The sequence below is a fragment of the Scyliorhinus torazame genome, chromosome 10, assembly GCF_047496885.1.
Source record: "Scyliorhinus torazame isolate Kashiwa2021f chromosome 10, sScyTor2.1, whole genome shotgun sequence".
In the NCBI taxonomy this organism is placed as follows: Eukaryota; Metazoa; Chordata; class Chondrichthyes; order Carcharhiniformes; family Scyliorhinidae; genus Scyliorhinus; species Scyliorhinus torazame.
The window spans coordinates 87,159,660-87,176,535 of record NC_092716.1 but is presented as its reverse complement, the minus strand read 5'-3'; the positions used below and the strand labels follow the sequence as shown (position 1 = coordinate 87,176,535).

At 49.9% G+C, this 16,876-nt stretch overlaps 1 protein-coding gene across 5 annotated transcripts in view; it reads left to right on the top strand.

Moving 5' to 3' along the window:
- Positions 1 to 16,876, top strand: part of plekhg4 (pleckstrin homology domain containing, family G (with RhoGef domain) member 4) — a 371,163-nt gene that overhangs the window by 294,327 nt on the left and 59,960 nt on the right. For all 5 annotated transcript variants that reach the window (XM_072518380.1, XM_072518379.1, XM_072518378.1 and 2 more), the window contains one exon: positions 11,595 to 11,844. In XM_072518380.1, coding sequence (XP_072374481.1) covers positions 11,595 to 11,844 — 250 coding nt within the window. The remainder of the gene's footprint in view (positions 1 to 11,594; positions 11,845 to 16,876) is intronic.

Genomic DNA, 16,876 nt, shown 5'->3' with positions numbered 1-16,876 from the left:
TCTGTACTCGTTGGAATTTAGAAGGATGAGGGGGGATCTTATAGAAACATATAAGATTATGAAGGGAATAGATAGGATAGATGCGGGCAGGTTGTTTCCACTGGCGGGTGAAAGCAGAACTAGGGGGCATAGCCTCAAAATAAGGGGAAGTAGATTTAGGACTGAGTTTAGCAGGGACTTCTTCACCCAAAGGGTTGTGAATCTATGGAATTCCTTGCCCAGTGAAGCAGTAGAGGCTCCTTCATTAAATGTTTTTAAGATAAAGATAGATAGTTTTTTGAAGAATAAAGGGATTAAGGGTTATGGTGTTCGGGCTGGAAAGTGGAGCTGAGTCCACAAAAGATCAGCCATGATCTCATTGAATGGTGGAGCAGGCTCGAGGGGCCAGATGGCCTACTCCTGCTCCTAGTTCTTATGTCAAGGTAAACCACCTTGGGAATTCCCCGGAGGAGATTTTCCATTATGCGCTAGAAGATAACGCAGTCTGAAGCGATGCTGAACGGCTGTATGGTATACTTGAAGAGGCCTTTATGGGTATTGATTGTAGCAAACGTGTGAGACTCCTCATCCAACTGTAGTTTCAGATAGGTGTGAGTGTGAATTTTGAATAGGTGAGGGTTCCCTGTCAGCTTAGCGTAGAGGTCTTCGATTTGGAGATATGGCTACCGATAGACCTGGCCAGCTTGATTTATTGTCAGCTAATCATCCCCACAAATCCTTACCGACTGAACAGGTTTAAGGCACGGTGTCACAGTGGTTGGCACTGCTGCCTCACAGCACCAGGGACCCGGGTTCAATTTCGGGGTTGGGTGACTGTGTGGAGTTTGCATTTGCTGCCCGTGTCTGCATAGGTTTCCTTCGGGTGCTCCAGTTTCTACCCGCAGTCCAAAGATGCGCAGATTAGTTGGTTTGGCCATGTTAAATTGCCCCATAGTGCCCAAAGATCTGCAAATTACCAGCGGTTACAGGGGATGGGCCTCAGTAGGGTGCTCTTTTAGAGTGTTGGTGCAGACTCGATGAGCACTTTAGTAATTCTATGGTTCTAAGGACACGGACTGTCGGCACGTCTTAGTCTTTAGCTCTGCTTCAACCATCTGATGCAACGCCTACGGCAGTGGTCCGGCTCTGAATGACTTGGGTATTGAATCCAGATTGATGTATGTCGTGGCTTTTCTCCCTTCATGCGGCCCAATTCTATGTGGAAGACTTCTTCATATATCCCTAAGACATTTGGAGGATATTGTCAGATATTTTGAAGTGTTGATAACTTATCAAGCATGGAATGCCAAGTCTGTTAGTATTTTGCTGGATATCCACGTGTGTGTGTAGTGTCAACTTTGTTGGTTTGTCAGTGCTGCCATGTATTCCCTCCCCCTTCCCTGAGGACACTAGGCTAATTGTAGAACTTTCAGGGTACCCTGTGGCTTAGATTAGTAGCTGAACACAAATCCCAGATTGAACTTGGGTCTTTTATATGTTACAGTATTGCCCATATAACACATACTCAAAAAAAAGGGAGCTCAGTTTGCTTTTTAATTATGCATTATTTTAAGTTTTCTTTTGATAATTGTATGCAAGTCAAAATAAAGAATGCCCATCTCTGGGAAAATATGTAAATGGCACCATGTAGGTTATGAAAAAGGAACTACCACAGTACATCATACATTAATTAATTTAAATATATTTTTCTGTGATCTGGAAACTTGGAAATTAATTAGCCAGCTTCCGAGAGGTAAGTGACTGTTTGGAAGCCCAATCAATACCTACCCGTCAGATTCATTGTAAAAACAAGTCCGAGTAATGAATAATGAAGGAGCTGAATGAAGAGCTTCCAGCTCATTTTGAAGAATCAAACATAATTGAATTTTTCTCAGAAGATATCTGAGGTTTATGAAGTTGACGCCAGTGAATGGCAGAAATGTGTGATGTCATCTTGTTCCCAGGCTGATGTGTGACTATTGTAATGCTTAAAGGTCAATGGAAATACAAAATCAGTAGTAATCAATGCCAATGGTCAGTTTAGATATCAAAGTTGTGTCACTTTACTAAAGCCAGATGAATTGTTTTGCAGCAGCTTATAAATTAACACGGTAAGATATGTAAATATTGTATTTTTATTGAACTTTGCTGTAAAACTATGCAAATTACTTGGGTATATCAATTGTATAACTAGAAACTTTGTGGAATTTCTACAAAACATTTTATATAGCTACTTTTGAAGCTGTTGGATACATCCAGATTCATTTAGACATAGAATTTGCAATGCAGAAGGAGGCAATTCGGCCCATCAAGTTTGCACCGGCCCTTGGAAAGAGGGCCCTACCCAAGCCCACACCTCCACCCTATCCCCATAACCTTTTTGGACACGAAGGGCAGTTTAGCGTAGCCAATCCACCTAACAGCTCGCCTTTGGACTGTGGGAGGAAACCGGAGCACCCAGAGGAAACTCACGCAGACACAGGGAGAATGTGCAGACTCCGCACAGACAGTGACCCAAGCCGGGATTCAAACCTGGGACCCCGGAGTTGTGAAGTAACTGTGCTAACCAGTGTGCTACTGTGCCGTCTACCGTGGTGCTGTAAAATATTAAATTAAATAGTGGATAACGAAAATGAAATGAAAATGAAAATCGCTTATTGTCACAAGTAGGCTTCAATGAAGTTACTATGAAAAGCCCCTAGTCACCACATTCTGGCGCCTGTTCAGGGAGGCTGTTATGGGAATTGAACCGTGCTGCTGGCCTGCCTTGGTCTGCTTTCAACGCCAGCGATTTAGCCCTGTGCTAAACAGCCCCAGTCTGGAGCCCATCTTTGAAGTAATGGCAATGGAATTTGTGCCTCAATTTATAAAGTCCACAATCCCATATACTTATCAATTGCTTTGTTAACCTGCCATTCCACCTTTAAAGATCTGTGCACAAACAGTCCCTTGTGTCTCTGTTCAAAAACCCGCTTTAAAATTATACAATTTAGCATGGACAATCTCTCCTCCTGTGGAGCAGTAATGGAGTTTATCAATGGGGTGTTTAGGCACCATCGGCAAGAGATGCAAGAGGACTGGTCCAGGGCGATTAAGGGAGCAGTAGCGCCTCTTCACGGGACTTTGGAACCGATGGAGAAGCGTTTGGAATCGCAAGGTGTGACGATCCGAGATGTGGAAATGGAGGTATCTGACCAGATCGCGTCATTGGAGGCAGAGCTGGCGATGCTGGGGAGGTCTGCAAGGTATTGAAGGCAAAGGTGGATGATCAGGAGAATCAGTCCAGGCAGCAGAAGAATCGTGCCCCCCCCAGGTGGATCGGGCCCACTGGGAACTGCGACAGAGGCCAAGAGCTGGGGAACCGCCGCGGGCATTGATATGTTTCAGGAAAAGGAGAGGCTTCTGAGGTGGGTTAAGTCGACGTGAGACTGAAGTTGGGAGGGTTAGCGGATTCGGATTTAGCTGGTCATTGGGGCCGACCTGACCAAATGGCGATATCAGCAGGGCCAAGGCAGCATTCTTTTAGAGCAGCATCTGATTCGGGGTGTTGTACCCGGCCAAACTTTGGGTGACTTTCAAGGGCAAAGAACATTATTTTATGGCGTTGAAGGAGGCGAATGATCTGGTTCAAGAGCATGGGTAGATCCCTGCCTGCTGGCTCCGCCCAGGCGGCGGAGTATAAATGTGTGTGCTCTCCGAACAGCAGCCATTTCGTAAGCTACTGTCGGAGGCCACACATCTCTGTGTAATAAAGCCTCGATTACATTCTACTCTCGTCTCGTCGTAATTGATAGTGCATCAATTTATTACACCGAGATTTTTCAGGGATGGACCTCCGCATCAAGCCGATCGCCTGCAGCTGCATCCTCAAGCAGACAACGCCAAAAAGGACTTCCAACATTGGCTAGCTTGCTTTGAAACATATATCGGGTCTGCTCCAGACCCAATCTCAGAAGCACAGAAGCTCCAGATTCTGTACACGCGGCTGAGCTCCAACGTTTTTCCCCTCGTCCAGGACGCGCCTACCTACGCAGAGGTCATGGTGCTACTGAAGGAGAATTACGCTCAGCAGACCAACAAGATCTACTCCAGGCACCTCCTATCCATGCGGCACCAATTTCCCGGTGAGTCTGTGGAAGATTTCTGGCATGCCCTGTTCGCCCTGGTGAGAGACTGTGATTGCCAGGTCGTTTCGGCCACTGAACATTCAAACCTGCTAATGAGAGACCCGATCGTTACGGGCATAGAGTCTGACTACATCCGCCAGCGCCTCTTGGAAGGGACCACACTTGACCTCTCAGCGACTAAGAAACTAGCGCTCTCGTTCACGGTCGCCTCACGCAACGTACAGGCTTATGCCCCCGACCGCACGCACCCCACCCCCCCCCGTGCATCGTGGATCCCGCCAGCGGCCACCCCATCGTGGACCCCATCAGCGACCGCCCTCAGCCAACCCCATGCCTGCACCGCATGGCAGCCAACCAACCCCGGGGGACGCAAGTGCTACTTCAGCGGACAGACAAAACACCCCCGGCAGTGCTGTCCGTCGCGGAGCGCAAGGCCTGTGGCAAGAAGGAACATTTCGCTGCAGTGTGCCAGGCCCACTCAATCGTCGCTATTGTCCCGGCAGCTCCCACGTGCAGCCAGTGGGCGCCCCCATCTTCCTCTCCTCAGAACACGTGCGGCCCGTGGGCGCTGCCATCTTCGTCCACTCACAACACGTGCGGCCCGTGGGCGCCGCCATCTTGCTTGCCTCAGAACCAATGGGCACCGCCATCTGGCCTGCCCCAGGACACGTGCGGCCCGAGGGCGCCGCTATCTTGCTTGCCCCAGGATACATGTGGCCCGTGGGCGCCGCCATCTTACCCGCCTCAGGATCCCTGCAACCGCCGACGACCAGCCGCGTCTCACCTCGGTCGCAATCGACCAGTCTCGACCTCGCGACCGCTACGACAAAGGTGAAGGTCAACGAGCACGAGATATCCTGCCTTCTGGACTCGAGGAGCACTGAGAGCTTCACCCACCCCGATACGGTGAGACGCTGCTCCCTCGCGGTACACCCCACTAACCAAAGAATATCCCTGGCCTCCGGATCCCACTCCGTGGCGATCCGGGGGTACTGCATCGCCACCCTCACCGTCCAGGGCGTGGAGTTCAGCGGCTTCCGGCTCTACGTCCTCCCCAACCTCTGCGCTGCCTTGCTACTCGGCCTGGACTTCCAGTGCAACCTCCAGAGCCTAACCCTGAAATTTGGCAGGCCCTTACTGTTTGCGGCCTTGCGACCCTTAAGGTCGACCCCGCCTTCCCTGTTTGCAAACCTCACCCCGGATTGCAAACCCGTCGCCATCAGGAGCAGACGGTATAGCGCCCAGGACAGGACCTTCATCAGGTCTGAGGTCCAGCGGCTGCTGCGGGAAGGTATCATCGAGGCTAGCAACAGCCCCTGGAGAGCCCAAGTGGTAGTGGAGAAAAACAGGATGGTCGTTGACTACAGTCAGACCATCAATCAGTACATGCAGCTCGACGCGTACCCCCTCCCACGCATATCTGATATGGTCAATCAGATTGCACAGTACCGGGTCTTCTCAACAGTAGACCTCATCCGCCTACCACAGCTCCCCATTCTTAAATCAGACCGTCCATACACTGTGTTTGAAGCAGGCGACCGCCATTACCATTTCCTTAGGGTTCCCTTCGGCGTCACCAACGGGGTCTTGGTCTTCCAACGGAAGATGGACCGAATGGTTGACCGATACAGGCTGCGGGCCACTTTCCTGTACCTGGACAACGTCACCATCTGCGGCCACAACCAGCAGGACCACGACGCTAACCTTTCCAAATTTCTCCACACCGCCACACTCCTTAACATAACTTAGAACAAGGAGAAGTGTGTATTCAGCACGAACCGATTAGCCATTCTCGGCTATGTGGTTCAGAATGGGGTTCTAGGGCCCGACCCCGATCGCATGCGCCCCCTCATGGAACTCCCCTTCCCCCACTGCCCCAAGGCCCTCAAACGATGCCTGGGGTTCTTTTCGTATTACGCCCAGTGGGTCCCAAACTATGCGGACAAGGACCGCCCACTCATTCAATCCACCGCTTTCCCACTGACGGCCGAGGCTCACCAGGCCTTCAACCGTATCAAGGTAGACATCGCTATGGCCGCGATGCATGCGGTCGACGAGACGCTCCCCTTCCAAGTCGAGAGTGATGCATCAGACGTCGCTCTGGCCGCCACCCTCAACCAGGCAGGCAGGCCCGTGGCATTCTTCTCCCGCACCCTCCATGCCTCCGAAATCCGGCACTCCTCCGTCGAAAAGGAGGCCCAAGCGATCGTTGAAGCTGTGCGACATTGGAGGCATTACCTGGCCGGCAGGAGATTCGCTCTGCTCATTGACCACCGGTTGGTTGCCTTCATATTTAACCACACACAGCGGGGTAAGATCAAAAATGATAAAATCTTGAGGTGGAGGATCGAGCTCCACCTACAATTACGAGATTTTGTATTGCCCCGGTAAGCTCAACGAGCCCCCCGATGCCCTGTCCCGAGGTACATGTTCCAGTGCACAAGTGGACCGACTCCAGACCCTGCCCGACGATCTCTGTCACCCGGGAGTTACCCACTTTTACCCCTTCATTAAGGCCCGCAATCTGCCCTACTCCATCGAGGAAATCAGGGCTATCCCCAGAGACTGCCAGGTCTGCGCGAAGTGTAAACCGTACTTCTACCGGCCAGACCGTGCGCGCCTGGTGAAGGCCTCCCGCCCCTTTGAACGCCTCAGCGTGGACTTCAAAGGGCCCCTCCCCTCCACCGACTGCAACATGTACTTTCTTCATGTGGTCGACAAGTATTCCCGATTCCCCTTCGCTGTCCCATGCCCCGATATGACGTCTGCCACCGTCATCAAAGCCCTCAACACCATCTTTTCTCTGTTCGGTTTCCCTGCCTATGTCCACAGTGACCGGGGATCCTCATTTATGAGCGAAGAGCTGCGCCAGTACCTGCTCAACAGGGGCATTGCTTCGAGCAGGGCGACCAGCTACCATTCCAGGGGAAACGGGCAGGTGGAGTGGGGGAATGGGACGGTCTGGAGGCCGTCCAGCTGGCCCTATGGTCCAGAACTCTCCCGGCCTCCCGCTGGCAGGAGGTCCTCCCCGACGCACTTCACTCCATTCAGTCGCTCCTGTGCACCAACGAAACCCTCCATGAACGTCTCTTTGCCTTCCCCAGGAAGTCCACCTCCAGGGTTTTGCTCCCAACGTGGCTGGCAGCTCCAGGACCCATTCTCCTCCGCAAGCACATGCGGCTCCACAAGGCGGACCCGTTGGTTGAAAGAGTACAGCTACTCCATGCGAACCCGCAGTACGCCTACGTAGCGTACCCCGACGGCTGCCAAGACACAGTCTCCCTCAGGGATCTGGCACCAGCTGGGTCCCCCTGCCCCGGCGCCACCCTCCCCTCCCCCAGCGCACCCCACCGCAGCCCCCACTCCAGGACAATCCGTCCTCCCCTTGCTCCCACCCGTGGATGAAGAGGATTTCGACACGCTTCCGGAGTCACCGAAGACCAAGCTGACGCCTGAGTCGCCACCAGCACTGTGGTGCTCTCAATGACAAATCAAGGCGCCCGATCGTCTAAATTTGTAACCTCTGTAATTTTAAAACCAATCTGTATGTATATAGTTTTCCACAATCCCCGCTGGACTCATTTTTAACAGGCGGTGAATGTGGTCGTCACCACTGTTGTATTATATTGTATATATGGGTCTTACGGTCAGGCCCCTGTACTACAGGTACGTGTTTGAAACAAACCTGTTGGACTTTAACCTGGTGTTGTGAGACTTCTTACTGTACAGGTACGGGGGTAGATCCCTGCCTGCTGGCTCCACCCAGTAGACGGAGCATAAATGTATGTGCTCTCCGAACAGCAGCCATTTCATAAGCTGCTGTAGGAGGCCACACATCTCTGTGTAATAAAGCCTCGATTGCATTCTACTCTTGTCTCGTCGTAATTGATAGTGCATCAGACTGTGAGTGGTTAAAGTGGCTTGCAGCAGAGTTGACCATCTGTGCGAGATCCTTGACTGTGTCTGGTCCAGCTGCATCCTATGCTGGTGGGATGAATGTTCAATGCCAGAAACACTGAAGTCTGCTTTCAGTTCCTTCCATGATGAATGAATCATGTGACTTGCCTTCAGAGCATCCAAGAACAGTGACACGCCAGCATTGTGCATAACAATTGCTTTTCAAACCTAACATTTTGTGTGCTGTTTCAGAACAAAAATCACCCCAATATCCATTAGCAGCAGGGTAGCAATGGGCACCTCGGTAGCACAATGGTTAGCACAGTTGCTTCACAGCTCCAGGGTCCCAGGTTCGATTCCCGTTTGGGTCACTCTCTCTGCGGAGTCTTCACGTTCTCCCTGTGTCTACTTGAGTTTCCTCCGGGTGCTCCGGTTTCCTCCCACAGTCCAAAGATGTGCAGCTTAGGTGGATTGGCCATGCTAAATTGCCCTTGGTGCCCAAAAGGGTTGGGTGCGGTTACTGGGTTAAGGGATAGGGCGGAGGTGTGGGCTTGGGTAGGATGCTCTTTCCAAGGGCCGGTGCAGACTCGATGAGCCGACTGGCCTCCTTCTGCACTGTAAATTCTATGATTCTAATTTAAAGACATTGGGTTGGATTCTCTGTTCCTGAGGCTAAGTGCTAACGCCAACGGAGGATCTGTGGTATTTCACGATGACAAGATCGGTGTGAAACCCTCACCGATTCTGGCACCAGTGAGGGGCTAGCACCGGTTTCGCGTGAAATACCAGCGGAACGCGCTGAAAATGCTTGGAGAATCGCCGGGTCCTGTGCTGTACATGCGCAGGCCTGACGGGCTGCAGCCACGCGCACGCCTATACACCCCGCACACACACCGGTCGCGCCAGAAAAGATGGCGTCGGCCGTGCTGGACCGCAGACACGCCCACCCCGACCCACCGTTCACCTCCTGGCACCCTCCCCCGGCCAGCGGCACAGATCTCGGGTGGGTGTGGCGGCGCTGGATGGCGTCCACACGTCCCCTCCCCCTGCGGCCTGCACGCCAGGCCCCCGACCACTGCGACCACACATGGCCTGCGCCATCGGGAACTCGGCCCATTGGAGGCAGAACATCGTGAGTGGGCCGGCTAAACACACACCAATGGGGTTGCAACTGCACGTGAAACGCGTCCCGAAGATGCCGATTTGGAGGGGGCAAAGCTTCGCAACTTGCCGTCAAATGGGTGCCTGCCCTGTTTCTGGCGTTGGGAGCCATTCTCTGTCCAATCGCCATTCCCGAATTCGGCGTCAGGCTACGGAGAATCTCGCCCATTGTGCATATTTTCTTGGATTTACATGAGTTCCCATCAGTGTCAACTCAGAATGTGATTTTTCTTACAATTATGCTTTGGTTAAAGTGACACAACTGTCCTGAAAAAGAATGGCACTATATTTTGCTTATTTCACTATGTAGCTTTCCGTTTTAGCCCCGAAGCACTAATTTAAACTGTGAATGTAATTCTATGCTTAACGGTTTTTTCTGCATTTTGCCATTATTTTTAATGATGAAAGCTAGTATCTGGCACAAGCACAGTGGGTCAAGTGGCCTCCCACTGTGTCGTAAAGATTATTTGATTGTGCTTGTTTTCAAATAATAATAAAAAAAGACCAGTTTCATTAACGTTAGAGATGTATTTGGGGTTATGATGAGAGGCAATGTCAGGAATGAGATCAAGAGCGTGTCTCTCCCAAAACATTTCTTGTTAATTTGTGGCGGGTCATTCAAGGGGTTTGACCAGCGAGTTCCCCACCGCTATTCCATGACACTTGGTCACGATTTTGGGCCCTGGGGAGTTTCTCACTGGTTTAGCCCACACTTCAAATTTTGTTTTAGATCTGGGGCGCTGATCTCTGAAAACAGGCCCCCATTTTGAAAGGGTGCCCCAATCTCTAAGTGAGCTTGTGCGTCACACACACCCATCCATGGGGAATGTCACCCCCCACACGCATGGACACTACCCCAGACACCCCCAAAGTGAGGACACCCTGCTATGGGGTCCCTGGGGATTCCCCCTCTTCTGGCCCCCGCAAGCCCCCTTACAGCACCCCTTCCCTTCCAGTATCCCCACCTGTCACACCCCAACCTCCCGGAGGCCCCTACTGACCTGCCCTGCACGCTCCCACTTTTTAAATCCACCCTCATTTCATGGCCATGGACCCCTTCGGCCTCTGACCCCTGGCAGTGGCACTTGAGCACTCCTGCACTGCCATCCTGGCACTCGGGCAGTGCTCCAGCCAGCCTGGCAGTGCCAAAATGCCATCTGGGCTGTGCCAAGGTGCCCGTGTTTCATGGAGAGGGCCAGGGAGCAGTCCTGCACTTACCCTGACCACCCAGGTGTCTCCGATTGCCTGGGAGACCCCCCGGGTGCCGTTCCACTCGGTCCACATTTGTGTGGACCAGCACTGATCGGCACCCGGCTGCAGTTTCTTGGGGAGGCCGGAAAATAGAAGGAGGCTGGTCAATCCCGGGTAGGTAGATCGTAAGTAGGTTTACAACCTACTTCCAGGAGCGCGCTTGGCCACACCCATTTTGGACAGAGTTCCGACTCTGACGTCTTGCGGGACTTTGGTGAATGCTGCAAGGCGCGGAGGCTGTCGGGAGGCTCGCTGGAAGCCTCTCCTGAGATTCTCCAGCCATATTGTGCTCTTGATTGAATGCCATGCGGCCAGAGAATCTCCCCAAGTGTTCAGTTGTCACCTCTTTCCCAGGAGGATTACTTAACTTTTTCATTGTGGTCATGATTTCATGGTTTTGCAGCTGATCATTTTTGATTTGGAAACTGAGATGTGATTAGATAATCGTGGAAAATGTGGACCAGAAGTTTCCGGTCATTGTGATTCACTATTCTCGTCGGTAGTGCACCTCTGCCCGCATGTTTCCTAGCGGCGTGGGTCGATTACAATGGGAAATCCTATTGACAAGCAGCAGGAGGATAGAATCCCGTTCCAGTGTATGGTGCGTTGCTGAGAGCCACGCGGCTGGGGGACTGAAAATCCAGTCCGTGTTGTCCTGATCGTCTTAAACCAAGTTGAATTTGAATCAAGCAACAGATTTCACCTGTCATGACCCATTTGAAATTTAAGTTCAAACTAACCAATAATATCAATTAATATATTCAGATTAAACAGCAATTTTTTATTGGGGCATATTCTTTGTTCACTTTCAATTAAGTAACTTTGAGTTGAGTAGCGAGTAAGTAGTAAATTTACATTTGCTACGAGGTAACATCTGTGAACAAGAAAGTATACATTAGCAAAGCCACATATTAGATTGTTAGGGTGGCAACCAAACTTAATGGTTCTGTAAAAATCAAGTGTATCATAATTTGTTAAGAGCAAATGAAGCAGAGTTGCAGCTCTCCCTGTCTTCTCACCATCCACAAAAGTGGGAATATTTGGTAAGTAGAATTGAGTTTTTTTTTGTATATGATTAATCGTTTTAAGGAGTATGATTTTTCCCAAGTGTTTAACATATTTGCGACCGCACTTTGAAATGTGCTTCAAAATGCCCAAAACATGTCTTTCTTGTTACAGTAAACTGAGGCACATTATGGATGAAATGGTCACAACAGAACGTGAATATGTGAAATCTCTCTGGTACATCATTGATAATTACTACCCAGAAATTGAACGTTTTGACGTTCCTCAGGATCTGCGTGGAAAACGCAGCGTTATTTTTGGAAACCTAGAGAAGCTTTACAACTTCCACAGCCAGTATTTCCTGAAAGAACTGGAAAGTTGTGTTAACCATCCACTACGTGCCAGCCACTGCTTCCTCCGACATGTAAGAAAATATTCAATTTACAATATGTAATTAATCAAAGCCGATTTACTTTGATCTATTCAAAACAGTGATATATGGTGTTTGGTGAGGACTAATATATATATTCAGCAAGATTAGGAACCGAATTGGCTTACTTGTGCATCTGCTTGCCATTTAACAAACGTATACAACAGTGCTGATATGCAGCTGATATTTCTATTTGTTTATTGCCTTGAAGTTTATGGTGACAGCGATGAATTCCTAAATGAAACGAGGGACAGTGATCTGAACAGTAACCTTTTAGCATTAGAAGCTTTATATTACAAAAGGTGGTAGCAGTATTACACAGTTGGATAACTTGTACACGTCTGAATTGGTACCTCCCTCAGAATAAACTGCAACTAAATCTAAATCACATTGTATATTGCATTATTTCCCCTCCAGTAAGGCCGACAGCTAACATAACCACACACACTTAAAGATATCCCACAACACATTATATTAAGTTTTGTGTACAGTGGATGCATTTTCATCCCTTTCCTACCATGAAACCTGTCTCACTTTTGTCTGTCATATTTAATTTTACTGAGATGATTTCCTATGCTTAGTTCTGATTGACTTATTTTTGCCACATGAACATCCATGCTCCCAAGTTGCATCCGCCAGTTGTGCATGGCACTAAGTAGCTCTACCTGCCTAAAGCATGTGCAGTTCCGGACTCTCGTTTAGCTCCATACGTAGAAGCCTGATGTCTATCTGGTTGAGAACTCACAGATACTGCAAACGTATTGGCACATGCAGGAACCCCTATCCCAATTTCAGAGTTATAAGATCATATTATGTAAATTTTGAGGATTTGACAATCTTCTTGAACTCAGCATCTCAGACTGCTTCCTTAGCTAAGTCCCCACTTCCTGAAGCCCAGAGTGTGTATCCAGTTGCCAAGATCTAAAGTAATTTGTTACCAGCTCATTGAACGGAAGGCTCTCATTCTCATAATTCGGTTTACTGGAGTTGTAGGGTGGAGCAAGTGGAGGCTAAGCTGCACTGTCGCACAGTGGTTAGCACTGTTGCTTCACAGAGCCAGGGTCCCAGGTTTGATTCCCGCTTGGATCACTGTCTATGCGGAGCCTCCACTTTCTTCCTGTGTCTGTATTGATATGTATATAGTCAGGTTAGTGAAGGGTTAATAATTACATCTGTGTAAATTAAACACTAGAGGGCGCTACCATTTCTCTACATTTAAGTCAGACTCTGAGGGAATTCTGGGAGTAGCATAAGGAGAAAGCACAGTGATAGCAGAAGAAGATTAGAGTAGATTGAGTTAACACGAGATCATAGTGTGGTTAGTGACTATTTAGATTATTGAGTACTGCAAGACAGATTCAATATTACTTAATTATTATCTGTAGCCCTGTAGAGTGTTTGAACTTCATTTAATTAATAGTATAATAAATTAGTTTTGTTTCAGTCTTTTGATTAGTGAATTCTTTGTCAACAACACATTGGATCATTCTGGATGAAAGGACAAAGAATATAACATATTACCACGAATGGTAATATAGCAGTGTCTGCGTGGGTTTCCTCCGGGTGCTCCAGTTTCCTCCCACAAGTCTCGAAAGATATACTTGTTAGGTGAATTGGACATTCAGAATTCTCCCTCTGTGTACCCTAACAGGCGCCGGTGTGTGGCAACCAGGGAATTTTCAGAGTCACTTCATTGCAATGTTAATGCAAGCCTACTTGTGACAATAATAAAGATTATTGTAACAGCGGAAGGAGAGCACAGAATCCAGAGTGTCCCATCCACCCACTTCATCGTGCACCAACTTGCCGAGTCTGCAAAATTAGAATATAGAACAGCACAGTACAGGCCCTTCGGCCCACGATGTTGTGCCGACCATTTATCCTAATCTAAGATCAACTAACCCACACCCCTTCAATTTACTGCTGTCCATGTGCCTGTCGAAGAGTCGCTTAAATGTCCCTAATGACTCTGACTCCATCACCTCTGCTGGCAGTGCATTCCACACACCCACCACTCTGTGTAAAGACACTGGGCGTCATTCTCCGACCCCCCGCCGGGTCGGAGAATGGCCGTTGGCCGCCGTGAATCCCGCCCCCGCCGAAGTCTCCGGTACCGGATATTCGGCGGGGGCGGGAATCGGGCCGCGCCGGTTGGTGGGACCCCCCGCTGGATTCTCCGGCCCGGATGGGCCGAAGTCCCGCCCAGAAATTGCCTGTCCCGCCGGCGTAAATCAAACCTGGTATTTACCGGCGGGACCAGGCGGCATGGGCGGGCTCCGGGGTCCTGGGGGGGGGCGCGGGGCGATCTGACCCCGGGGGGGTGCCCCCACGGTGGCCTGGCCCGCGATCGGGGCCCACCGATCCGCGGGCGGGCCTGTGCCGTGGGGGCACTCTTTCCCTTCCGCCTCCGCCACGGGCTCCACCATGGCGGAGGCGGAAGAGACTCTCCCCACTGCGCATGCGCGGGAAACTGACAGCGGCCGCTGACGCTCCCTCGCATGCGCCGCATTTCCGCGCCAGCTGGCGGGGCAACAAACGGCATTTCCGCCAGCTGGCGGGGCGGAAATCCCTCCGGCGTCGGCCTAGCCCCTCAATGTTGGGGCTAGGCCGCCAAAGATGCGGAGCATTCCGCACCTTTGGGCCGGCGCGATGCCCGTCTGATTGGCGCCGTCTTTGGCGCCAGTCGGCGGACATCCCGCCATTGGGGGAGAATTTCGCCCCCTACCTCTGACATCTCCCCTATACCTTCCTCCAATCACCTTAAAATTATGTCCCCTCGTGACAGCCATTTCCACTCTGGGGAAAAGTCTCTGGCTATCCACTCTATCCATGCCTCTCATCATCTTGTACACCTCTATCAAGTCACCTCTCTGCCTTCTTTGCCTCAGTGAGAAAAGCCCTAGCTCCCTCAACCTTTCTTCATAAGACATACCCTCCAGTCCAGGCAGCATCCTGGTAAATAATCTCTGTACCCTCTCCAAAGCATCCACATCATTTCTATAATGAGGCGACCAGAACTGGATACAATATTCCAAGTGTGGTCTAACCAGGGTTTTATAAAGCTGCAGCAAAACCTCGCGGCTCTTAAACTCAATCCCCCTGTTAATGAAAGCCAACATACCATATGCCTTCTGAACAACCCTATCAAGCTAGGTGGCAACTTTGAGGGATCTTGGTACGTGGACCCCAAGATCCCTCTGTTCCTCCACTCTTCTTCCAAGAATCCTGCCTTTAACCCTGTATTCAACATTCAAATTTGACCTTCCAAAATGAATCACTTCAAATTTATTAAGGTTGAGCTCCATCTGCCACTTCTCAGCCCAGCTCTGCATCCTGTCAATGTCCTGCTGTAACCTGCAACAATCCTTAACACTATCTAGAACTCCCCCAACCTTCGTGTCATCGGCAAACTTACTAACCCACACTTCCACTTCCTCACCCAAGTCATTTATAAAAACCACAAAGAGCAGAGGTCCCAGATCAGATCCTTGCGGTACACCACTGCTCACCGACCACCAGGTGGAATACTTTCCATCCACTAGCACTCGCTGTCTTCTTTCGGCCAGCCAATTCTGTATCCAGACAGTTAAATTTCCTTGTATCCCATGCCCCCTAACTTTCTGAATGAGCCTACCATGGGGAACCTTATCAAATGCCTAACTGAAATCCATATACATCACATCCACTGCCCGACCTTCATCAATGTGTCTCGTCACATCCTCAAAGAATTCAATGATGCTTGTGAGGCATGACCTGCCCCTCACAAAGCCATGCTGACTATCTTTAATCAAACTATGTTTTTCTAAATAATCATAAATCCTATCTCTCAGAATCCTTTCCAATATTTTGCTCACCACAGACATAAGACTGATGGGTCTGTAATTCCCAAGGCGTTCCCTATTCCGTTTCTTGAACAGGGGAACAACATTCGCCTCCCTCCAATCATCCGGTACTACTCCAGTGGAGAGTGAGGATGCAAAGATCATCGCCAATGGCGCAGCAATCTCCTCCCTCGCTTCCCGTAGTAACCTTGGGTATATCCCATCAGGCCCAGGGGCTTATCTATCCTGATGCTTTTCAAAATCTCCAGCACATCCTCCTTCTTAATATCAACCTGTTCGAGTCCATTAACCTGGTTCACACTGTTCTCATGAGCAACAAGGTTCCTCTAGTGAACACTGAAGCAAAGTATTCATTTAGGGCCTCCCCTACTTCCTCAGACTTTAGACACAAGTTCCCTCCACTATCCCCAATTGGCCCTCCTCTCACTCTGATCATCCTCCTATTTTTCACAAGTGTAGAACGCCTTGGGGTTTTCCCTAATCCTTCCCGCCAGAGCTTTTTCATGCCCCCTTCTAGCTCTCCTCAGTCTATTTTTGAGTTCCTTCCTGGCTACCTTGTAACCCTCTAGAGCCGAGTCAGATCCTTGCTTCCTCAACCTTGCGTAAGCTTCCTTCTTCCTCTTGACTAGAAGCTCCACTTTTCTTGTCATCCAAGGCTCCTTCACCTTACCATTCCTTCCTTGTCTCAGTGGGACAAAACAATTCAGCACTCGCAGCAAGTGCTCCTTAAACAATCCCCACATTACTGTTGTGCATTTCCCCAAGAACAGTTGTTCCCACTTTATGCTCCTCAGCTCCTGTCTAATAGCGGTATAATTTTCCGTCCCCAATTAAATACCTTCCCATGCTGTGTGTTCCTAAACCTCTCCATGACTATGGTAAAGGTCAAGGAGTTGTGGTCACTGTCACCGAAATGCTCTCCCACCGAGACATCTGACACCTGGCCTGGTTCGTTGCCGAGCACCAAGTCCAATATGGCCTCGCCCCTAGTCGGCCTATCTACATATTGAGTCAGGAATCCTTCCTGTACACAACTGACAAAATCTGCTCCATCCAAACCATTTGCACTAAGGAGATTCCAGTCAATATTAGGGAATTTGAAGTCACCCATGACAACAACTGTTACTTCTGCACTTTTCCGAGATCTGCCACCCAATCTGTTCCTCTATCTCTCTGCTGCTATT